Source organism: Coturnix japonica, chromosome 4, assembly GCF_001577835.2.
Source record: "Coturnix japonica isolate 7356 chromosome 4, Coturnix japonica 2.1, whole genome shotgun sequence".
Classification (NCBI taxonomy): Eukaryota; Metazoa; Chordata; class Aves; order Galliformes; family Phasianidae; genus Coturnix; species Coturnix japonica.
The window spans coordinates 40,707,667-40,732,630 of NC_029519.1; the positions used below are offsets into that span (position 1 = coordinate 40,707,667).

Below are 24,964 nucleotides of genomic sequence, written 5' to 3' on the forward strand. Positions count from 1 at the left end.
CTCATGGCAGGCAACACTCAGCAACATTCAAACCTTACTTTAAGGACATCTCCACAGAGAATTGTGGTGTTCCACATGCACTTCAAAATGTTGAGCAAGATAGGGTTTAAAAAATACATATGGAATCACAGCAGTGACATTTGATATCTTCTCTCCATCCTCAGCAGCTCTGTTCTGAGATACTCGGAGTGCCACAAGATGCTGGGCTCCATGTGGCTCCCAGGAATGCCTCTTCTAAATGTAGGAGTAGAACAGAACAAAGCCATCAGCGGGGCTTGAACAGAAGCGTGGTTGAACAGAAGCATTCTGAAGCAAAACGCTGGACCTAAAGAAAAGCCTGACCTCAACAACACTGGGGGAAAGAAGCCCCATAGGACTTCCAGGGGCCTCACTGCTCAACTCAACACCCCAGAAGAGCAGCAGCAGCATGTTGCAGATATGTGTACAAACCCATGGGTCAGGAATAGCAGTTTTTGGAAACATATTCAGAAATGCTGACAGTGGCCCAGGAATGCTGTTGACTTTGATTATTAACAGTGCAATTAACGTAAAGCAAGCACGAGCCGCCAGAGAGAGATCCAAGTGAGACCGCAATCAACTTTCATGCAGCTGCTTTGCCAAAAACAAAAGCAAGCATTTAAAACAGGGTCCAGTATTTGGAACGCTTCAGATGCTACATTAAAAACCACATCCATTAGCAGCAAACGTGATGGGTGCAAAGCATATTGCAGAAAAGACCTGAATTAAACGCATATCCCAGCAATGTGGAGAGGTGAAATCACTGTTCCTGGGAGCAAAGACATTCACCGCCACCAAACAAAGCAGAGGGCAGACAGCAATTTCTCTCCTAGAACACGAAGACTCTGGCAACGACTCACAACAAACGGGCTACTTCATGTATTGTTTATTACCCACATGAGCGAATTGACCATGTCGGACACTCCGTCGCACACAGGGCAGAGGTTATGTACAAGAGGGACACATGCCCCCAAAATAAGTTTAAGGTATACAGGTTTGTAATGAGAACCAAGATGGAAGGGAGAAAAACCAAACACAAGGACATTGCAATCAGACTTTGACCTTCAGTTAACAGAAGAGATCTCTGTCTCCATGGAAGCAGGGCTTTTCAACTCTTAAATAAAAGGCATCTTAAAAATAGAACATATAACAATTCAAACACATTATTTCTTCTAAATAAATATTGTGTGGAAATGATGCTGCATTACCACCACAGCCTCCTCTCCTTCAGGGACTCAACCATCACCTCTAATTTTCCTCAGATGGTTTTGTTTCCTAATGGCAAATCCTCTTTTTTTCTTTCCCCCCATTTTTTGAAGGGCCTGATCAAACTCAGGTGAAAACTACGGGCATCTTTCCCTCACGGGCCTCTCACCTGGCTCATGATGGAAATATGATGGCTTTCTGAAAATGAGCTCCAACTTAAGCTGTCTCTTCCACCAACAGAAAGAAAGCGCTGCTTCCACCCACCCTTGGCTTTGAAATGAGAAACCCTTTCCCACCTTCCAGCTGCTTTCCAACCACGACAGCACTCCCTGCCCTCTTCCTCAGCTGGAGCACCTGGACACAGCCTTACTGCATGGCGAAAACAGAAAGTGCCAGCGACCCTCCACTTTGCACGCCATGAACAGGCTCCCAGTTACTCCTCTCCACTGCCCGGGGCAGCTTATCCCCGAAATGCACTAAGGCTTTTAATAAAGTGAACATACGACAACTCAAGGGTACGTCTCCGGCACAGCATTGCTGGGTTAGCCCCCAGCAGGGGAAAGCCACTCCTGCAGGACCTATGTTTGGTAATGCAGAACCCCCCCTGCTTCCAAGTATTTACTGCGGATTCTCGTGAGCCTCTGAACTACCCGCAGGCATTTTGCAAGGGGTTACTGCTGCACTTGTGCAGACCTGCTCCTCCGCACTGTAATTACGTAGGGAAAGGGAGCTAACTCACCGGAGATACATTCTTCTCTGTAAGCACAATTTATTTTGGGATATCGTCCTCCTCTTCACCACTCCCACAGCTGAGAGGAACGTGAGAGGGGACCAGAGGGCTAAGGCACACTATCAGATATGAGGATGGCAAGATGCTGCTGTCATGCAACAGGAAATCTTTGGGTACAGAAGACTGTCTTCCTACAAGTGCCGTGGATGCTGCCTTCGCTGCTTCTGCCACCTGCCAAATCACAGTTCTAAAAATGCAACTCCTGACAAGGACAAAGGCTTACAAACACCTCGCTGTTCCCTTTTGTGCTCCCTTGAAGACAGGTTGCACATCCCTGGGCCCACTCTGTGGTTTAGCTGAGGTAGAGCACACAGTTACCTCCCACGTGAAGGGCACCTGATTTTGGTATCCAAATCCTGCTCCTGGATATTCAGTGGGACCAGCAAGGGCTGCAGGCCAACGTCTGAACACAGGACTCACTCTGTGCCCCATGAGGCCACATGGCCTCTCCCTGTCCCAACTCTCCCACCCAGGGCAGCGCTCAAGTGAGCACAGTGACCAAAGACATCTGTCCACTCCCCCTGAATTGGCGCAGTGTGAGCAGACAAGGTGTCCTCAGCAGGAGTAACATCCCTCCATTGCAGGGCCAATGCCGAGCCCCAGCTGCATTTGGCTTTCACAGCTGAAAAAAGCTGTGAAAAAAGCATTCACGAGCGAGATGGTGAGCAACGTCATGTTAGGGTGCGTGTGAGGTGAGATGGAGGCACAGTGACGTGACTTTGGAAGTGGACGTGCAGCACCGTTGGCAGGGTGTCATCAGTGCAGCTGCTGGCAGGCAACACATGTGAGTGAGGCTGGGGCCGGCGAGTCAGAACACTCTGCTGTCTGTACTGAATTGATGGGGATGCCACTCGCCATCCAAAAACCAAGATCCAACATGATGGATCGTACTCACGCTCGCAAATACACTCATTCCACATCTCCTTCAGGCACACAACCACTGCAGACCGTGGTGTGTTGCATAATAACTTCTGGAGGCAGATTTCCTTCTTGTCGGCACTTCTTCAGGTATGATTATTGTCCTGCTGGTTATTTGTAATAGAAATGTTTATAGACCATCAACACATAGAGCCACTCAGATGATTCATTGCACTTCACCATTTTAAACGAAGGTGCCATCAACGCTGAGGCCCTCCTCTGTCTCTTCTTTTCCAAGGCAACAAAATGCTACCCTAAAATAAAGTTCATTTTTTTCCAGTGTAACCAGATTACTTCACCTTTATTTATTTCCCTTGCAGGTGCTTCGTATCCAATAATTCAGCAAGCCAGAGTGTTTCTGAAGCTTCCAAAGTGCAAAAGAGTTCAAGGTACTTAGCCACCGAGAGCACCAGTTAAGGCGTACTTGTGTTCAGTCTCAGCCAATGTAAACCCTGTCTAGTGTAGTGTACCATTTCGGCCATGCTACTGGTCAGTGCCAGAGGGCACACCGCTGTGCTGAGCTCAGCAAAAAACTCTGCAAAAAGATTAGGGAGAGAGAAAATGATTGGTTGGTTTCAAGCAACAGGCACAGTATATTTGGCAATATATCCCTTCACCCCAAAACACTGTGTGTGTGATGAACAACAGCACTGTGAGCACTGGGGTGTGTTGTAGAGAGCGCGGCCAGCAGCGTGAGGGAGGTGATCCTTCGCCTCTACTCTGCCCTGGGGAGGCCACATCTGCAGCACCGTGCCCAGCTCTGGGCTCCACAGCTCAAGAAGGAGGGGGAACTTCTAGTGTCCAGCAGAGGGCAACAAACATGATGGGGGCCTGGAGCACCTGCATGGGGAAAAGCTGAGAGAGCTGGGACTGTTCAGCCTGGAGAAGGGAAGGCTGAGAGGGATCTGATCAGTGCTGATCAATACCTGAAGGGCGGGGGTCAAGTGGATGGGGCCAGGCTCTGTTCAGTGGTGTGCAGCGATGGGGGCAGCGGGCACAGACTGCAACACAGGAATTCCATAGGAACAGGAGGAAGGACTTTCCTGTGAGGGTGACAGAGCACTGGAACAGCTGCCCAAAGAAGCCGTGGAGCTTCCTTCTTCGGAGACATTCAAAGCCTGCCTGCACATTTTCCTGTGCAACCTATTTTAGGGAACCCACTTTAGTGGGGAAGTTGGACCAGATAATCCCCAGGGGGGGATACCCTCCAACCCCTACGATTCTGTGATTCTATGCAATAAGAACGTAGCAGTGGTTTTACTGCCAAATGCTTGTCACGTACTCAATAAAGACTCCAGTTCAAGTGCTGCTTGCTTACTGTCTCATAGCAGGAAACCAGTCTTACCATTTTCAAGTAAAGAATTTCAGAGTCAGAGAATTCTGACAAACAAAATGAAACACAAGGCTACTGGGCACAAATCTGATTGAAAGTGAAGTGAACCAACTCAGAAAACCTAAGCTCCCTGCAAGGGAAAAACAAAGAGCAGAAAAACCCCTGGGCTGGCTTTCTCTCATTAGCACAAAGCGATTTGCCTGGTTTCCTGCCCTGAACTCTCACCCTTAGTTCACAGACATCTGAGGCTGCCAAGACAACCTTTTAATTGGAACACTCACCAATATATCATCACTAAGTATTTCTGCCAAAAACCTGCCAATACACCGCAGGTGTCTATTTCAATGTATTTAAGGCTTTCTCCTGTAGTTATGGTGTTGGTTATACCAAGTGTTAGAATTTAATTAGGTTCGTACAAATAAACACAGTTTGCAAAATGGAAGAGCTAAAGTGAAGAAACCTTACCCTTATTATTCTTGGACAGTGCATCAGCATGTTCCCAAATATTATACGCATAGAGGACATAGGAAGTGATGTTGACGTATGAAGAGGTGATGCTTGGGATGGTGACTGAAGAGCCAACGCTATTGCAACCACAATTGCTACCATTTGATCCCTGCTGAGAACTCATCGATCTGGCAGGAGAGGGCACTGGAGAATGAGGAGAAGGCACGCCTGTGCTTCTGCAGGAGAAACAAACACCGCCGTCAATGTCTGTTTTCAGAGTTGTCCTATCACAAGACTATTTCATGCCAGGAGCTATCTGGTGTCATCTGGACCTGCACTTAATGTGGCCAGCTTGCTAGCCTGCAAGGTCCCGTTACTGCTTCCTGCCACTAGTTCCACCACTGCACCTGGGAGGCCATTTAATATCAACAGGCTGTAGTGCACACATGGCAGAAAAATAACTAGCTCTAGACCAAGTGAGCCTCTCAGTCACAGGGTTTAAAGGGGACCAATGTGGAACTGGGCACCTACTTCCCAAATACAATCACTGTAAAACACAGGGAAACTTTTAATCTGTGTCCTTAAGGTACAGGCCCTGTGTTCTGAGCTTTGGGTCAAGCACTCTTAAATGGCAGCTTTCCTTTTCCTTTTGCTGCTACACATTGTCATGGTTTTGTGGCGTGCAGAAACACCCTTGTGCCCCCTACACATGATGTGAGGTGGGCAAGGTGGAGTGGATAGCAAGTCATTCTCAAATGCAGTTAGCATCTTAAAGATTCCCACTTAGGTTTCTGCTCACACCTTTATAGATGCAGATTTTTACACCTTACCTTGCAACACACGGAGAAGGTGCCTGAGTTACTCTGGAAGAACTCTGCAGCAAGGAAGAGAGTTCTTGTTAGTTTCCTTGGCCAATATCAGAACCAACTGCAGCCCCTGAGCTGGCGATACAAGCGGCCTACCTTGAAGTGGTCATTCAGGATCCTGGAATACTTTACTGCAGTGTCTCTTTTGTAACGAAACATTGCCATGTGCAGGAGGGACTGGCAGCGCATGCTGTGAACAGAAAGACAGTCAAGAGTCAGCACTCGTGCCTGGTGCCACTGTGCCAGCAATGACAGTGCCAGGTAGGCACCAGCACCCATCAGCCTCTGCCAAACCAAGTTCATGATCTCCTCTCCCGCTCAGCCTAAGAAGAGTCAGATTCTGTGAAAAAGAGGAAGGGCTGTGTTTTAAGGAGACAGACGCTTTTGGATGCCAGGGGTTGAGTGAGCCCTCAACCATCAGCATCAGCTGTGCTCAGCTGTTCTGCACGAATGTGCGGAAGAACTTCTTTACAGTGAGGGTGACAGAGCACTGGAACAGGCTGCCCAGGGAGGTGGTGGAGTCTCCTTCTCTGGAGATATTCAAGACCCGCCTGGACGCCTACCTGTGTGACGTGGTGTAGGGAGCCTGCTTTGGCAGGGGGGTTGGACTCGATGATCTCTAGAGGTCCCTTCCAACCCCTACAATTCTGTGATTCTGTGATTCAGCTACAGCAACAGTTACACAGCCAAAATGTGGGCAGGCAAATCCCATTCTGCTACCTGGGGTGAAGGCCTTCATGCACTCTCCAGTTACCAACAGGTCAAATTGTGGAGCCTGCACCTTCTGTGCCTGGTCTCTTATATCCTAGCACACTTTAAACATATTCTGGTTTGCTCTGGTTTTTATATTGTTTTTTCCCCTGAAGAACTCTGATTCCCATTTAACTCATTCCCTTTGTCCCTCCAAGTACCAGGACTTTCACTATAGCAAGTCTACAGACAGAATATGAAGGCAGAAAAACAGTTACGCACCATAAGACAGCAAAGACACGTTCATGTGAAGACGCTGAGACATCCGTAAAGGGTTTTAGTGTCATTACGTATCTGAGGGAACAAAATGAACAGCATCTTCTTAGTCATCAGGGTTCTCAAGTCTGTTTAGAAGATCTGCTGTATGCTACTGCCTCAAACACTGCTCAGAAAGCAACAAAGCACTGTGGAAAACAGTCCATCAAAATCAGAAAGCAGTGAAGTTTAAAAGTCTTGAAGTCCACTATAAAAAAATTACTGGCAGCTGTTTCAATCAGCTCCATGGGGAGGAAATCAAAGCAGCTGTTGAAAATACTCACGCAACCCTCAACTTCAACATGAATCAAGTGGTTCCTGTCTTTTCTATTCAATATCTGGCTTCCTGTGTTGTACCACTCACAGATGTCATATGTATCACTAGCAAACACAACCGCTGCTTCCCTCCAAGCACACTGCCTGACCATCACAGTTTGAAAGCCACTTACTTGAGGAGATCTATTGTGTCAGCGAAGATGCTGTATGCAGGCTTTGGTGCTACTGCATTCGATTCCAGGGCCATCCCATATTCAACAAAGGAAAGGGCAGCGTCGAGGTACTGAAAGGCCTTTCCAGTCTTGTCCACCTGTTGAAAAAAATTCACACTTTCAGACTATAGCAAAAACTATTGAACTCAAGTGTACCTGAATTCCTTTTCTCTCTCTAAACAGGCAGAATTTGAAGAAATTACAAAGCACACATCAGGCCTGCAGGTAGTGATGGAAGGTTCTCTGTTGAGCCCCTAATGTCCTGGTCACCATGCATTTGTTGTTCAACAGCAACGCAGTTACCACCAGGACCCTGATATTTCAGAGTGAACCCCCCTACAACTGACCTTCCCCCTGACAGCCCAGGCTTACCATGGCGTCAGCTTCGTGCTTCATCTTCTTGGCCTCTTCCAGGTAATATTCGGTCAAATGCTGTCTGAAATGGACATGAGCAGAGGAAAACAAATGTAAGAGACAAAAGGTAGGGGAAGTACCAGTGTTAACCTTCCTTATCTAGATGACAATGTGACTCCAAGACAAGCTGATACTGCCATCAAACACACATCAGATTTAGAAGAATCACTACATGAATGTCATCTGCCTGTTTAGAGGTTCATAACCTAGGGCCTGCCACCTGCCACGACTCAAAGAAACTAACACCATCCCTTGCTGTCAGGCACACTCCCATGCAGAGTGGAATGTCTCTGAGTTAAACAAGTACCTGACTTCAACAGCAGCTTCCCTCAAACTGAGAGCAGCTAAAAAGAGAGACCACTGCTTTGTGGGGACGTCCGAGAAGCAACAAGGCAGGTCTAACAAAAGCAATGCTCAGTACAAAGCAGGAGCCATGGCAGCTGCATGGCCAGCCTTGCCCAGCATCTTCACAGGAGCACAGAACAAAATCTTACCTACCCTTCAAACTTGATTTGAGGTCTCCTTGGTTTGGAGGTACCATTTGGCACAGAAGGCACTGGTAAAGGATTTGTGACATCCCCTGCAGATCCCTGAAAAATCAGGAGCAAAGATAAAGCTGATTAGAGAGACCCACTTAGAATAGTTCTGAAACATGGCTTTCCTAAATTTGAAGTGAAAATGTTTACTTGTCTGAAATAGAAGCTGCTTTTCAAGGCTCCTCCCCCTCTTCTTTCCCAGACCCCGAACCAATACTGGAAATGAAAACCTGGCTTCCCACCAGGCTGCTGCTGAGGTTTTAATGCCATTCAAACATTCCCTGAGCAGGCAGAAATTAGGCAGCAGGTTTCCTTGTACAACAGCTAAGACAGCAGTAAGGCTGCCAGCAGCACATTTTTCACAGCCACTGGAAAAGACAGGAACTGGTAATATCCATTCACACTTACATCTATCTTAACCACTGCAACTGCTGATTCTGCATTACTAACTACAATGTCAGGAAAAAGAACGTAGTGAGAAGCCAGCTAATACAGCGTGCACAGTCTCCATCAGTGTGCACACACATGAAAGTTCTGGACCACACACATCCAGGCACTCAGAAACGGCAACACAGTTCAATTTTCTAACCCACTAATGTGAAGATGCATCTGCAAGAATCATTAACAATATTTTTTAATGCAAGCCGTTTAAGCTAGCAAGATACAGTCACAGACTGCTGAAGGGACAAATATATTTCAAAGAGCTTTCTCTTACTGTTCTCCCCACTTAATAACCCACAGACGGGTTTCTAACGAGAATCAAGCAGCAGCCACAAGTTGCAGGACGCATCCCACCATTAATACCCAATACCTACTTTGCTGCCCTTCACCTGCTCAGAGTGGTTTTCCACCATTTTCTTCTGCTTGGCGGAAGAAGGATCCTTGTGGTTGCTTGTGTCCAGGGCAGTGCTGCTGGCAGTGGCAGGCGGCTGGCCATTCTCGCTCCTGGGCCTCTTGTGGGCCTTCTTGGTTGGCTTTGGTGCAGGATGAGTGGGAGACATAGGCGGCAGTGGCAGGGGTTGCCCGAGATCTTTGTTCTGGGTCTCAGACGAAGCGTTCCATGCTCTGGAGATGGGAAGTGAATTTTGCAGTTGGGATGAATACGTTATCTATACAATATTAAGGGTGTTGGGTCTTTTTGTTATAATAAAAAATCATCCTTAAACACGCTGTGTACCAATACTGTTTAAATTGCTTCAGAAATGCAAGATGACTTATTAACAAAGATTCTATCAGAAACAAAGATGAAGCTTCAGGGATCCTGCTGTGTGTTAGATACCCTGCGTTCAGCTGTCAGCAACACACAAGCAGGTTGCTCCAGAGGTAGGAATAAGCCTCTGGACTCATCCTTGCAGGAAACACATGCAAGTAGATGCTGCAAAAATGCCACAGCACCTTTTCACTGAAAAAGGGAGGAGGTGCAAGGAAAATTTCCAGGACCAATCACCCAAGATGGCAAGGGATCCACTGCGCTGCCTCTGTTCGCCTGCTATGGAATAAGGCATCTTCTGCTGTCACCGACACCTGTCCTGACACATGATCCCATGCAGAATCAAGGCCTCAGCAGAATTAAGCCCTGTTGGTCCTTCAGGAGTTGCCAACTCTACTAGGCAACACACGTGAGGATTCAAGGGAGAAAGACTGAAAATGCTGTGCTTTTAAATGGCAGAGCTAATCATATTTAATAATACTGGGCCAAATATCCATCATCTGGGGTTGGGATTATGAGGGAACTCCTGCAGCTATAAGCAGAACTCAGCAGCAATGAGTGCTAAACATGGGTCCTGACAGATTAGTGCTGTAAGACTGTCAAGGTTTTCCCTACAGAGAAGCTGCTGAGTCAGGATGCAAACCTCAACAAATCCAAGCCAATACCTCAAGCTCAGGCCATGAGTAAGCTGAAAATGACTGCAGCAGCCCATGATGGATGCACCAGTCTCCTCTCTCGGGAGCGCTGCCCATTGAAATAGATTCTTGGAAGACTTCACACAGACCCAGCCAAAATGCTAGTGGTCTGTGTTGTGCAAATCATGAGGGCAGTTTTAGCAGAGCTAAAGCACTGCCCAGGCAATTGCTGGAATAAAGGAGACATTTCTGGCTATGAAAGCCACCTGAAATTCCTGGTGTGGTTCACAAGGCACAGTGGATGTGCACCCATTCAGCTACACAATGGGACGGTCTGAGGGGAGAAGGGAAATGCTCCTGACCAGGGATTACCAATGCAGTCAGACAGGGTCCCAGCAGGCAGGCAATCTGCCGCATTATTTCCAACTCAAACGCCAGACTCCACACAATCATTTTGTTGCACAGTATCTCTTCTGAAAGATGGCAGTGCCACTGCGTGGATATCAGCCTAGAAGGAAAAGCAGCGCTGGCACAACCAGCAATTTCATTTCCTGCAGCCTCAACAGATTTTTTGAGCTGTGTGTAATGGATGGATCAGTTCAGCAATCTGAACTGCAGGATGGATACGCTTGTGTTTCAAATGGCCGAGCCTTCATTTCGTTTCATCTGACAGAAATCGAGACAAGCGCCACCACATGCAGCTTTTACAGCAACAAAATGCAAGTGTAGGAGGAGGCCAAGCACCAAAACATCACCTTAAGTGTTACAAAGGGAGAGGAAAATGAGGGACACTAAGGGCAGCTGCACATCTGCAACAAATAAAAAGGCAAATTACGCTCCCATAGCCACGTGGCAGACAAATTTGCAGCAGATTATGTTTCCAAAGGCACGTTAAGAACGGAAGGTGCAGCTCCTGTCTTAAGTCGTAAAGAAATGCTCAGTTTAATACACATTTCTACCATCCCACCACCATATACTCACTTCAATTTACAGGAGTCTTTGTTAGGTGAAGACTGCAATGATTTTGCTTCTTTGCCCAACTTCCTTTTCTTGCTATCAATGTCTTTCTCCTTTTCTCTCTAACAAACACAAACAAAATAAAATCAAATTTCACATGAAGTGCAGATCAAACCAGCTAACTTTCGTGGTTTTGCATTAAAAACAAGAGATTGGAACCAGCAAAGTGGAAAGCCAGAGTACAGTGGATTTCAGGCTGAGTATCCTGAAATGACCTTTATCCACTTGTGCTTGGACAGAACAATTGTTTCGTCATGGAGGGGATGGAACAGCTAAAGCTCTCCATGCCAACAGCTGAAAACTAACGTACTTCCATAGCTGAAAACACACATTTCATGATGTGATTTCTGCATATTCATCGGAGACTTGAACCACTCAGATTCCTGACAGGTGCAGGGATTCAGGTGTTACCAGCAAGAATAAATTACAAGGTGATGTGCTGCCTACACACTGTCCTTCAGTACAGCAAGAACCACCAAGGCAGAGGGGTAATAAAGGGCACCTTTTATGCACGCTCCACAGATGCTGTGATACAAACTGGGTGATGCAGCGTGGCAGGTTGCATGTGGACGGTGCAGAGCCATCAGGGCAGGGCTCCAGCACTGGGATCACGTCCTTATGCCATTTCTCAGGTTGATCTCCACACCGCTTCAGAAAAGGTCTGGCAGCTGCAGCTGACCCAGCTGGCTGTGAGGGAGCCTATGCTGCCAAGGGCACTGTGGCACACTGACCCAACACGCATGGCGAGGCCAGGACATGGGCTTTCCTGCCATCAGACGCTCAGGTTGCGGGGCACGATGTGCCTGGCATCAGATAGCTCCTCTTTGGCTCTGGAGAGACCAGTAGGAGCAGTGACAGATTCACTGCCTGCCTGCCTTCTTCCTGGGGCATCCACATTTCTTCACTGTCTCCCTGCTCTTCTCAGTTCTCCCACAAAACCACAGGAAGATCATGGGGTAACAGGAGCAAATGAAACCTGCCCCAAACCAAGGTTATTCACCCACACATGCTAAGCCGCCTCCTCCTGAAGGAGTGTTGTACTGTAACTCAAGGAAAAGCAACTATTCTAATTGTAGGATAATATAGTTGTTAGCTGCAGAACAAGGGTCGAGGGCAGCATGCTCTCCTGAAAGGGACAGCTGATGGCTGAGGCCATGTCTGTAACACGAGGTGCACAGAGAAGGCACTGCAGCCCCGCAAAGCTCTCTTAGAACTGAAACTAGGATTAATTTTTTGGAAACACCAAAGCATTTGTTAGACAGCTTGCTGGGCTTTTCGTTTACTCAACAGTGGATTTCTGACCAATAAGAAACATCGGTGGATAGTTTCTGACAAGAGGTCCCTTTAAAAATTTGGCAATGCTGCAGTAGGAGTAGGTTAGTGAGTCCACCCTGAAGCTATGAAGAAGGAACAAACCACATTGCAGGGGTTTTTCAGGCAGTTCTATGCACACCATCGTGGTCTCTGCACAAACCCACCTCCACCTCCACCTCTCACCTTCCTCTTTTTGAAGGACCTGTCAGGAGTGTCTGTGCTTTTCTTCTCCAAGTCCAGCCCCTTGATGCCAGGGTGCTCCCTCACCTCCGCTCTCTTCTTTTGGTTTCCCTTCTCAGGAAGCTGGGGAACTCTTGACAGGAGGGGGAGATCAATTCTAACCAGGAGGCTGGGACTGCCAGGCACGTCACTGACTGGTGGCACCAACTTCTTCTCCTTGGTGGGCACAGGAAGTTTCCCCTTGTGAAAACCCTCTTTGACCTCAGCAGCAGACCTGTGGCCACTAGTCCTGGTGGGAGCTGCGTCCTGGCCCTCAGGAAGGTGTTTGAGAGTGGGACGCTCCTGGGCACTGCCTTCCAGAACATCCCTCACGGGTCCATGGTCCAGCAGGGCGTTGGCATGGTGGGAGCTCTTGTGCTTCTTCTCCTTAGGAGCCTCCTGCAGTTGGGGTTTCAGTTCTTTTTGGTCACAGGATTTGGGTCTGCTTTTTGTTTTGGGTTTTGGCTTCTCTCTGCAAGTCTGCTCTCTGATCTCATAAGGAGCAGGCTCGCTCTCCACCTTAAGGCCTCCCTTGGGCTCTTCATGTACTGGGAGCTTGCTGGGCCTTTTGATTCCCACCGTGTGCCTCTGTGAGGGCTCCTCAGTGCGCACAGGAGACTTCTGGCAGCCAAGTTGGGTGGGAAGATGAACATCCTGAGGAGCCTGGGCTGTCTGGATGGAGTTCCTGTCGTAAGGCTCCCTTGGTGCAACACGCTCACAGGAGGAACTGTTGCTGATGGGCTGCTCCTTGTCCTCCTCGTGGCCATCTGAGCAGGCAGTGTCGCTGGAGCTTTCTGTTGGCACTGCTGGTGGGTTCACCTTGGTGAGCCAGTTGTCAAGCTGCCACTTATTGGAAATTGGTGGGTCGGGCTGCAGATAGAAAGAGAAAGGAAGTACGCAAGGCTGACATCTTTATCTCAAACTGAGCACTGGCTATGAGAACCCACCAAGTCTCCTTGTACTGTTAAATGATCTTGAAGGCAAAAGACCGTGAGAAAGAAGGAATGCTCTGGTACATGCAGACCAACCCTTAATTCAGAAGCACAGGCATCCTTTTTACACAGCACCAGTCAAACATGTGGCACAGCACACCAGAGTTTCTCCAGCCCCACTTGTCATGCAGTGAGAGGCTGCTCTGCACAAAAGCCCCACCTTGGTGTGCTCTGTGCCACTAACCAGCACCCTGCACAGTCACATGTGCACAGACATACCCACTGCAAAAACAAAGCAGGTGCTATCCTCACGATGCTTTTACCAAATCATTTGAACAAGATGGATCAAGAGCTGCCACATCTCACTGAAGTCTGACAGGTAGGCTGGCACGCTCCTGTGTTTTAAAGCATTTATCAAAAGAAAGTATACAGCCAACACATCAAGCCCGGCCTTTTCTGAGCCCTCTGCCTGTGCTGTCTGACAGTTAGGTCCCTCTCATCACACAAGGTGTGAGCCACCACTGAGCTACATTGACCGGATACATCACACGACTAGGAGAAGCTCTATATATCAAAACAAAGGTCTGACAAATTGAAAAGAGAGTTAACCAAGCAGCCATAAAAACAGACATCAAAGCTGCAAATTGCAAATTAAGGGCACAATTCTCTGGAGCCAGTTCAGAAAATACCACTTATTTCTCAGCCACAACTCCCTATTCTGAGAACAGCCACAGCACTTCTCAGAAAAAAAAGCTCTAGCACAGGAAAGGTCTTCCAGGACTAATTAATCCCTTCTGCAGTGGTTTTCTTCTCCACCCAGACTCAGCCCTTCTTTGTGCAGCAGAACACAGTGACATGTCTTCAGCCACGACTCCAAAGAGGAGCCTGGCTTAAAAACAGACTTGGTTTAATCACGTAAAATTAAATAATAAATAAATAAATCCATTCTTGTTTTCAGATAATGATCTCTTCCCTATTTTCGCTACCATTTTTTACTTATTAGCTCCTCAGGAGCATTTTGTTGTTGTTAACACTATCAAGGCCTCACTTAGGAACATGGTAGGTTTTGGATAATAGTGTAAGTAGGCAGCTATCAGACAGTGGCAGATGTTGACCCTGTTCTGCACTTATCATCAGCTACCGTGTGTGATCTACACCCTCACAGGGATGTTCAGCCTTTCCAAACACAAAGGATAAGGAGACAGTATTTTTTAAAAACAAAATACAAACAAAGAAATATTAACTATATTTCTTGAATTATTTGCTCTCATATGAAGAGCTGGATCTAATAAAAATGAGCCAAGAGCGCTAACCTGCTCCTTGTGCAAAATGGATCAGGATGTTGCTGAATAAAAATGGGTATAAAATGGTCAGTTCACAATAACTAGGGTTTAACTAGAGTGAGAACCATCTTATCGTGTAACATTATCAGTATAAAGCAGGCACAACTGGGTATGAGAAGGCAGCATCTGTTTCTCCCATTGCACAAGGCAAAGTCTGCAAGTGAACTGCTGAAATGTGAAAGGTGTTAGATGTGAAACGTTAGTGCGATTCTAAGGTAAAAGAAAGGGAAGTTTGAGCTATAGAGGACAGGGGGAATAAACGATGGAGTTTCTGGACTTCGTGTGAGTCCCTCAGAGTGGACAGTGAATTGCTTTACGTAAGCTGCGGTCCATCAGGCTGAACCATGCATGTTCCTAATGGCCTAAGAATGTCCTGCAAACTGGAGGACTGCTTTAAGCTATGGGACATGAACACAGTTGCAGCGGATTTTTAAAAGCTGCACTCTCTCGGTCATTATGCAACTCTGAGGCACTGAGCTCCATTTCCCTGCATTTCCCCATAACAGCCTCAGAAATGCCAGTGCAGCACTATCTGAGCCAAACCCAACAGAAGCAAAGCTAAGCACATTCCTGCCCTTCCTGCAGGTCCTATCCCTTCTGCTGCAATCTGGGAGAAGCTGAGTCTGCCACTCACATGCAGGAACTGAACAGGGGCAGCAGCAGCTGCACTTCCAGAGATAGGCCCCAAAGCACTGTGGCAAGCTACAGTTCCCACCTACAATTTGCTTGTACCACACAGGTGAAGGCATAAATTCTCCAGCAATGCCAGCCAATGATGCCGAAAGACAAGGGGAGCGTTTCAAGGTTAGGCACGTAAAAGTATTACTGAGGGTTATTCGGTTGACAAACTCTGGCAGAGAAGCAAAAGGCAGGAGGAGTTTTGATGATACAGCAGAGGTGTCACCGGGACACCTGAAGGACGACCATATTTCAGGTCTGACAGCAGCGAGTCCACATTAAGCAGCCTCTACATTTACTTTGCATTCACCTCAGGAGCTGACACTCTCGGAGGGTCGTTGGCTTCACTGTCACTCGAGCTGCTCTCTGTCTCTGAAGAGTCTGAAGAGCTGTCTGAGTCACTGCTGCTCCCTGACTCTGTGCTGTTGGAATGTGCTGATGCCACGCTCTCGGGCTGGGACTGCAGGGCACTGCAAGGCCACCAGGAGACAAAATTAGAAAGCAGCACTCGTGAAGTTAACTTATTATATTGATATGGCAGTATCCAGAAATAAAACCTAAACCCCTTATTTTGGCACTGGGAGGAAAGGTGAGAAGGCCAAAGGAAAACACAGCCATATCCACAGATAAAACATCAGAATTAAAAAAAAAAATACCTCTGGAAATAATAAAACCTTCATCTCCCACTCATGGCAAAGGGAGAACAGTTGGCTGAATACAATTCTGGTTCAAAAGCAAAATCCAGCTTGCCTGGATTATTTATTTCTAATTTAAACTTCCTGTAAAACTCCACACAACTGAAACCAAAGCTGACCAGCAGCTTCAGGCAGCTACAAACCAGAGCAGAAAAAGGATCCCATTCCCATTCATCTCATGCACAAAAAAGCAAAGTTCTCCCCCCTCCTCCAAGTGATTTGGTCTAACTAGCAGTCTGGGAACAAACATGTACCTTGGAGGATCAAGTGAAGAAGGTGGCCGTTCAACAACCTGTTTTGTTCAAAAAACAAATGGGAGAGGGGAAGGAAAGGTTAGCTTTAGGAGCTCAGAGCAATGCAACAAGCTGCGATGATTTTATGGGATGTCTGTGTGCAGAGGGGATAAAACATCTAAAACTGACTTGGTCGTCACCACTCTCTTCACTATCACTGAGCTGCAGGTCCTCCTGGAGCACTCTGAAAGACAACCAGAAGAAACACATCAGCCAGGGCAGACACGTTTTAAAGCAGCAGACCCCGAGAGAAGACTCGCTTTCCTAAACAAACAGATCTCCCAATTCCTATTTTAATTTTTGGCATGCTCAAGCTGCTAATCCTACGGGTACCAGAAGGAATGGCAACATGACTCCCAGCCTCAGGGTGCTTTGTCCAGCAGTGCAAAGCTTCACAGTGTGCATGCATAGACAGCTGCTGAAGAAGCACAGTTCTGGTACAGCAAGGGGCAGGTGAAATCTAGTCTACTGCTGCCAGAGGACAGAGCGGAATGCCATTCAAATACACAACTAAATCCTAAGGCTGCAGCCGGTAACCAGTGCTTCCAGTTTCACCATTAGCCGGGTTGAAGGGGAACTCAGGCATTATCACAGAACTTTTCCAAGCAGCAGATTCAAGCACCATAATTCAAAGCAAAGGCTGTATGTTTCCTTCAAAGAAAAAGCTCCATCATTAATATCAGAGCTAACAGGAATTACACATAGACAACAAAGAGATAACAGACTCCAGCAATTATTCTCAAGGCTTGTTATGCTGATGAATACTTTTGCTTCCTTTCAGAACCAATAACAATTCCTCTGCTTCCAGAACTTCAGGAGGGAATCCAGCCCCTCTACATAAAGCCACAGCATGGCAATTTGTTATTTGCTGCTACATGCAAACATTCTTGCTCACACAGAAGGAAAAGCACCCACTTTCTAGGGCACGTCCAGCCCAGCTGGATGACGGAATCCTACAGGAAACTCCACACCTACGTACAGCCACATACCAACAGCTACAGCACATCAGCTCCTAACACACCCATGGTCCTGTCCACTCCTTCTAGAAAGGAAGACAAATCCTTCGTGCTTGGACCAGGGTGACCTGGAACTGAATATCCACTAATGAGAACACCCCTCATCTTCAGCCTCTGTGGAAAACAACGCCCTAATACAGTAGCAAGTTCCATTACTGAGTTATGTACTCCCATCTTCCTGCATCGCTGCCACTCCATTTGCTTGCACCATTAAACTGAAGAACTCGATCCATCCAGCTCCATCTCTTGCTGGTAGTGCTGCCAAGTTAGATGTTTTTCTCCTTCTTTTTGTTTCTGGATGGGATCTGAATGAGGAGCTATCTCCCTTTTAAATACTACACTTCCAAGTTCTTGGTTTGGAAAAGGAAAATGGGAACACTTTCCTGCTTGTAAAGAAGCCTTTCTTTAATTCTTCTCATCTTTTTTATTTACATCTTTGAATCCCATAGAACCTTGCTAGCCTAGGGTGCATTCTTATTTTGGTAGGATGTATACCTCACATAAGCATAGTTTCCTTCCAAAGATGCCAGGGCTGGCAGTGCTGGAGACCAACTGCTGATTCTGATGACACAGCAACTCTGATGCAGTTTATTTTCAAGCTATAAGACTCTCAGAACTCAAGAGTAGATGCAAAGACAAATGTCTGGGTGTCCAAACCAGAAGGGACAAATTGCATCCTCCTGTCCCCATCCCCCAAAGCCAAGCAGACAAACTACAGACACTACAGCACCAACGATGCAACGTGTCGCTGCTGTGGTTATTTTTCCAGTTCATAGCTCTGCTGTTGAAACACGTCCATGCAGCTGCTGCTGTACAGCTCACAGACAAAACCTGTCTCTAAAGGCTCTGCTTCTGCGTGACAACCATCTGAGTCAGACTGAGGCTGGCATAGAGCAGGACAGCACGAAGAACCACTCATGGTTTTTGGTGCCCAGCAGTTAAGCCAGCCCCTCCTGCAGGGACTGCAGCTACCCACAGCCCCCATTACTTCTAACCCATGCAGAAAAGGCTCTGTGCCATGAGGGCTCGCCTGCACCTTCACAGAGGTACAAGCTTTCTTCACTCAGGCATTTTGACTGTGCCTTCCCTCAGGGCTATCCTCCTCCATCTCCCAGCCTCCAGTGCCTCATTTCTGCACACACCTCCCCTGCAGACACCACCTGGAGCCTCTTCTTGTAGTAAACACCGGAGAGAAGCAATAAAGGACACTAAGGTGGAAAACAACTCCCTGCATCCAAAGTGGTTTTCTGGTTTTCGGGTTGCTACGCTTCAAGCATCCTGGACCACAGACATTGCTTTAGAGGTGAGAGATAAAACAAGGAAGCATCACCTAGATAGCCTTTTACATCTGCCTTTTTAGCCTGAGCTGCTGCTAAGTTAAACAGAGAGTGCAGGAGCATTGCAACCACTGAAGTTCAATTCAGGACCGAGGAGGAGCTTGCCTCTATTTTAAATGAGTCATACTCCTGCATGGATAGACAAAGCTAGTTTCCCCAAAACAACGTTTCAACAAATTATCAAATAGCCTGGTTAAAGAAAATAAACCTGCTCTAATAATTGTAATGCTTTTATTAGTTCAGCACTTGAAAGATGTCAAGTTCTCACTTGCAGGACCAGCAGCTCCCATGCACGCCATCAATCTCCCTGCAAATCTATTTAAAAAGAGCTCTTTTCACCAGACAAGCAGTGCTGAAGCCAGAGTGGCTTTGCCAAACATCTCCATTGAAGCAGGGGCTGCTCCCTCCCTGCCGACCACCAGGCCGGGCTGGCAGCTCCCCATTCCAGCACAGGCAGCTGCAAGTGCAGGGGCTGCATCCAACAATGAAAGCCATCTGGGAACCCAGGCCCCTCAGGGAGTTGAATGCTTAATTTGGGTACACAGATGCACAGGGATTTCAGTCTCTAATTAAGAGGCACAAGCGCCATTTCTGTTCAGCCTGCTACGCTGGGTAACGCGAGTGATGCTGAGCAGCTGAGCTTTCAGACGGTCACGTGGCTTTTGCAGAGCAAAGAAAGCCCTGTTGTGCAAAGAGCAACAAAAACAAAAACGGAGGGCCATAGCAGTTCAAGGGAAACATGCAGGGTAAGTCCTTGGGTAAATCTCCATTCGTTTCCCTCTGGATGTAAACTGCTCTGCTGCTCTGGCCTCAATTGCCTTTGTAGGCAATTAAGCAGGTTAAGTGTGTCCAGGGTACATGAGAGCTGGCTCTAAGATGCTACAGACACTGCATTTAACAATGGACATCAGTGACCACAGGTTCCCTTCATCCTCTGAGGTGGGACGGTGATGTGGGATGGGGTCCCTTCTTCCTTGCTGGATCCAGAGGGCTTTGATTTGTTTTCATGCAATGAAATCTCTAACTGCAGAGACTCAGTGAGATGATCCCAACAACAGCAATAGGATGGTTCTGGCTGGGTTAACAGCTCAGGTCAGGAAGGCTTCCACAAAGAGCTTGCATGAGAAATCTCAAGGTGGGGAGATTCTCTTCCTCTCACTTGTGCCCATTCCAGCCTTTTTTTTTGTTCTTACCAATTTAATTATCCATCATAAAGCAAAGTTTAAAAGGAAATAGGTTTAAGTTTTGTAGCCTGCAGCTTGCAGCCCTCCAACAGCACAGCCTGAAGTAAACGAGCTCTGTATTATCACCGAAATGACAGGCGTTCAATGGTTGCACACAGACAACTCAGCCTCCTATTTGAGATGTGGAATGGCTTCTGCTATTCAGGGCTCAGGGCCCAACAATGCTGCCATCTGGCCAGCTTAATCCCCAAAGGACTGAAAGTCAGCCTGCATAAAACTACCGTCAAGAAATTCCTGTAATTAACCTAATTAGTAGATAACCGCTTTAACCCACCGGAACTGCTCCAAGTTATCTTTCTGCTATTACAAATCTTTTCCACTGGCTTAAATAATGGCATTGAAGCAACAGATGCATCAGCTGGCACTCCTTCCCTGCCTCTGCAAAACTGGGCTTATGCATAAACTTCTACAAATTCAGGCTCAAATTCTACAAAGCCTTCTGCTAAGAGGAACCACAGAACGATAGGAAAAAGAAACAGAAAAGAGAGAAGAAATAAGTCAATATTAAAAAGGTACAGGAATTTCATATCCACCCCACTACACAGAATGTAAGCTGAGGTTTTTAGAAGCTCTGCATGAAAGGTTTTATTCTTGTTGTTGCTGGGTTTTTGTTTGTTTTGTTTTAATTAAAACAACTGAAGCACAACACTTTTAATTAAAACAACTAAGGGAACCTTTCCCTGGCAGCTGATGAAAATTAGACCATGGGATCTCTTAAAACATCACCTCAAGTGTCCACAAATTCCAGCCCATCACTTTAGGAAGGAAGCCTCACAAACTTCCCAATGTTCTGCCAAACAAATCAGCTTTACTTCTGTCTCCTTTGCAATCTGTATCAGTTTAACACATGACTAACACACACACGGTATGCGACGACATGAAGTGGCCACAAAGCAACACAGCAAAACCCCTCCACTTGGTGCACTGATCGTTGTGTGGTTGGAGTTTCTTTGTTTGTACATTCACTCAGTTGAAAAAACCAAACTGATAAACCTTTCATCTTCAGAAACACCAAGCAAGCCAAACGGTAATTCTTTACAGATTCTTTCATGTAACTGCAGAGTAGAGCATGGGAACTGAGTCTGGTTACTTACGATATTGTTGGATGAGAACTAGGCAACGTTTTGGAAGGTGCGTCATACTGCTCTGTAAATCAAAAACGAAGCGGTTGGTTTTGCTTGCCCCTTGTGAACTATACTTTACCTTACGGGCTTTGGATGTCAGATTAGAAAATCACTCTCTTCCAGGGTGTAATCGTTTGCCAGTGGGATTATTCACCACCCCAAATAGGATTTCCTAATAGAATTCCTAATAGAACACTGTTTGTTCTCTCCCAGAACAATTTCCAGGTAAGTAATGGACACAATCTCCTAAGCACTATCTAAATTCCTTAGTATTCAGCCAAGCCCAGGAAACTGTGCTCCTTAATCAAGGTGAACATCTGATATTCTCCCCAGTGCTAAACACAGCACACAAAGCTATCTGCCAGCTCATACATATCACCACGTGTTATTTGGATTTCTACTTACTGTGATTCTGTGCTACAGATGTGATATGCTGCGATTCCTGGAAGGAAAAGACAAAGTGAAAAGTTGAGAATAAAACAAGCAGATCTCTCTTAATAGCTACATATCAGTGATTTCAGCGTGTTATAAAAGCCTGCCTTGCCAAAGTTTGCCTTTGAGCTGCCTATGAGTTTCAGCTGCTTTGACGTAGTTTAGCACTGACAAATTGCCATGTGCTACTACCATCAGGAATGTGCTGCTGACACCTTCATGGTATGTGCCTTTATGAAGAAATACAGAACATTTTAGCAGAGCTGCCAAATATTTCTGTTTAATGCAGGCATCAAATATTTTTGTTGAAAACAAAGATGAAACCTCTTCTTGTGTTGCTGAAGAGACATGATGCTGAACATGTTTCTGCACTGCAGTCACAGCTAGAGCCAATGTGCTTTAATTTATCAGGCTTCTACAGAAGAGAATCTCTCCTGTCAGCCTTTATCTATGAAAGGTAGATGAAAATCAGATGGAAGCACGTGCCAGAGATGGGAAACCCCTGTGATCTATCAAAAGGTCTGGAAAAAGAGGCTGATTTACCTTTGTTGGAAAGGGGAATTTGGAGGGCTCCGAAGCACTTGGCGTGTGAATAGCTGTCAAGAGAGGTGGCCATGAGTGTGTCATTTCCTGGAAAGAGATGGAGAAAAGCAAAATGCAGTATTTCCATTGATACATGTAGGTGAATTTCTAAGCTTAAGACTTGCATGGCTCTCTGTGGACACTGGAGATGGTGTGGCAAGAAGCCTTCCTCTGGGCAGAGCACCCATCCCAGGTAAAGGACTCACTCCCAGCAAGCACACCTGCATAGCCCAAGCTGCACCACACAGTTTGCCTGAAGGCTTGAAAGAAAATGTGTGGGGAGCATGTCTGTGCAAAGTGCATTTTGTACATTTGGCAGCAAGTACATCAACTACAGGGTCAAAATCTCTACTGGGCTAGAATTTGCAGGTGCCTTTTTTTTCATCAAGGCACAATTAAGAGAGCTCAGAAGTGTCTCCAGGTTTCTTATCAATCAAGAATTGAGTAAGGCATGATAATTTATAGGGAAATAAATCCATGTTGCTACCCTTGGCTCTACAAAGCCGGGTTTGGAGCAATCTAGAGGGGTTTTTGAGCAAGAATGAGAAGCAGCTTGCATGGAAGCTGTGTAGCCACCTGGGTACAGAATTAGCATCATGAGTCAGTGGGCTGCTCAGGGAGTCAGCTCTTCATCAGCAGCCCTGGCTCAGCCTGGAGCAGCCATTCAGTTTCCGGTGACATCTCCCACGCTGCACCGAGCTACAGTAAGTGACACACCACACTGCATGACATCACATGCAGACAGGAAGCCTGGCACTGCACCTCCATCTCTATTTGGATTTGGTGGCTTTGCTTCTCTGCAGTGTACCCAAAGACTCTCCTGGCTAATAAACTGAAGCACAGCAGGTTTTCTGTTCGCACTATTTTACTGTGGGAAAAACAGAGTTAAGCACAGAGAGCTGGTATTTCAGAGCACCTACCTTCAAAATTTCTTCAACGCATTGGCTATCACTGGGCAAGGTTTGCTACAACAAAAAAGAGGGAAGAAGAATGAGTTTATTTTTACCAACTGACATAAGACATGCACTCATCAAATGTTTGCTCAACACTGATTATATAAACTTCATGGAAACCCATTAAAAAAAAACACATGGGCATAAAGTAAGAAGCCACCAAAAGGGTCAGTTGCTAAGATTCTCTGCATTTTATTTCCTTCCTTATTCCTATGCACCCATGTGCACTCAGCCAATAAAGAAACAAAAACCCTAAGCTTGAGAAAGCAAACTAGAAGACCACCTATAAGTGGTCTTTAAGTGGAGATACTGTGCACCAGGTCCTCGAGTCCCAGCTCCTGGACTCCTGTGAACATCACAGAATCGAATCATAGAACAGCTTGGATTGAAAGGGACCCCAAGGATCACCAGGTTCCGAGCTCCCCCCTGGTCCTATCACTGTTTTCCTGTGTAAAAAGTCAATTTCCCTCATGTTTATGAGCTCCTTTAAATACTGTAATCCTGTAATGAGGTCCCTCCACAACCTTCTCGTGCAAAACCTCGTACTCTGCTTTGCTGAACATCATTAGATTCACATGGGTCCCTCTGTCAAGCTTATCTAGGTCCCTCTGCATGGCATCCCTTCCTTCTGCCATTTGATATTATAGCTGCAAAAGCAATACAGCTGTAATGCTGCACTTCAGAGTAATGCCTTGGAGCTACCACCAAGTAGGCATTCACTGTGTTTCTTTTTTCCTAACTTCATCACTGCAGAAAAGTTCACCAACGATACCACTAAGCTCCCACTTAGAGCTGCTTCCCGACTAATATTGTATTTTAATACAAATATTGACCCTCACATCTATTTTTGCTTGACAACCACACAGGCTTTCACCACTCGAACGCAGTGAGGAACACCAGACACCAGGGTTATCCTCCAAGGATGCTCTTGTGTTCTGTATCACAAAACAAGCTGGAATGCATCCATCAGCTATCAGCAGAGCATGCTCTGGAAGCCTGTGTGATTTTGCAGAAGACAAAGGGAAAGCATTGCTCTCACAACTGCAGCAGTAGAAAAAAGACCCCTGCAAACCACAGGAGAACGGATGGCACATGGGAGCCACTGCTGCCAGCGAGGAGCAAAGAAAAGCAACCAGGCTGCAGCAAGTAAAAGAAGCACACTAAATAAACACCATTTTCTTCTCATCCCTTTCAACTTGAGAAACTGTTATTAGAGGGCTGTTTTGTTTTTTTAAGTACATATACAATTACTGGCATTTTTAAAAGGGAAAATAAAGAATTTGACCTAAACATCATTAAGATTGGAACAGGTTGACCAAGGAGGTTGTGGATGCCCCATTCCTGGAGGCATTCAAGGCCAGGATGTGGCTCTGGGCAGCCTGGTCTGATGGTTGGCGACCCTGCACATAGCAGGAGGTTGAAACTGGATGAGCATTGTGGTCCTTTTCAACCCGGGTCATTTTACGACTCTTTGATGCTCTGCAGTACTCAAGTGAAGTACTTTCGAAATGAAAGCACTGAACACCACTTTGAGAACAGAGCACAGGCTTCCCAGACCTCCTCTCTTCACCATGCCATTCCTGACCACTCCTGTTTATCTGAGAACACTCAGTGCCAGCGTCACAGCCCCTGGGGCACTCGGAGGAGGAAGCAGCTTCCAAGTCACACAGGAGTTGCAGCCATGGAGCAGGCTGACTTTTGATGTCGACATTATTTTAGCACTAGCGCGGTTTCCCTTGCATGACAACAGCCATTTTGTATGCACATTTCCTTCACAAACCCTCTCCTATTAGCTTGAGAAATTATTTTACTGTCAATTCTGATCTTCATCTGAATTCAGCGAGGAGGCAAGAGAACAGAAACATACTTGTCAGGACCACTCATAACCAGGAAAGCCTAGGTGCTATTTTTAAACCTTC

General features: G+C 46.5%; 1 protein-coding gene across 4 annotated transcripts in view; it reads right to left on the reverse strand.

The window, feature by feature from the left end:
- Positions 1-889: 889 nt before the first annotated feature.
- The window catches only part of AFF1 (AF4/FMR2 family member 1), a 51,466-nt gene continuing 27,391 nt past the window's right edge, over positions 890-24,964 (reverse strand). For 3 of the 4 annotated variants that reach the window (XM_015861533.2, XM_015861534.2, XM_015861530.2), the window contains 18 exons: positions 23,013-23,057; positions 22,054-22,140; positions 21,484-21,520; positions 21,049-21,100; positions 16,487-16,541; positions 16,319-16,356; positions 15,680-15,839; positions 12,381-13,286; positions 10,848-10,945; positions 8,837-9,086; positions 7,984-8,075; positions 7,444-7,507; positions 7,033-7,169; positions 6,551-6,622; positions 5,675-5,768; positions 5,543-5,586; positions 4,731-4,948; positions 890-3,467 (listed from right to left, as the gene is read on the reverse strand). In XM_015861533.2, the coding sequence (XP_015717019.1) occupies positions 3,346-3,467; positions 4,731-4,948; positions 5,543-5,586; positions 5,675-5,768; positions 6,551-6,622; positions 7,033-7,169; positions 7,444-7,507; positions 7,984-8,075; positions 8,837-9,086; positions 10,848-10,945; positions 12,381-13,286; positions 15,680-15,839; positions 16,319-16,356; positions 16,487-16,541; positions 21,049-21,100; positions 21,484-21,520; positions 22,054-22,140; positions 23,013-23,057 (2,571 nt within the window). In that variant the 3' untranslated portion in view covers positions 890-3,345. The remainder of the gene's footprint in view (positions 3,468-4,730; positions 4,949-5,542; positions 5,587-5,674; positions 5,769-6,550; positions 6,623-7,032; positions 7,170-7,443; positions 7,508-7,983; positions 8,076-8,836; positions 9,087-10,847; positions 10,946-12,380; positions 13,287-15,679; positions 15,840-16,318; positions 16,357-16,486; positions 16,542-21,048; positions 21,101-21,483; positions 21,521-22,053; positions 22,141-23,012; positions 23,058-24,964) is intronic. The other variant, XM_015861532.2, reaches the window with a different exon arrangement.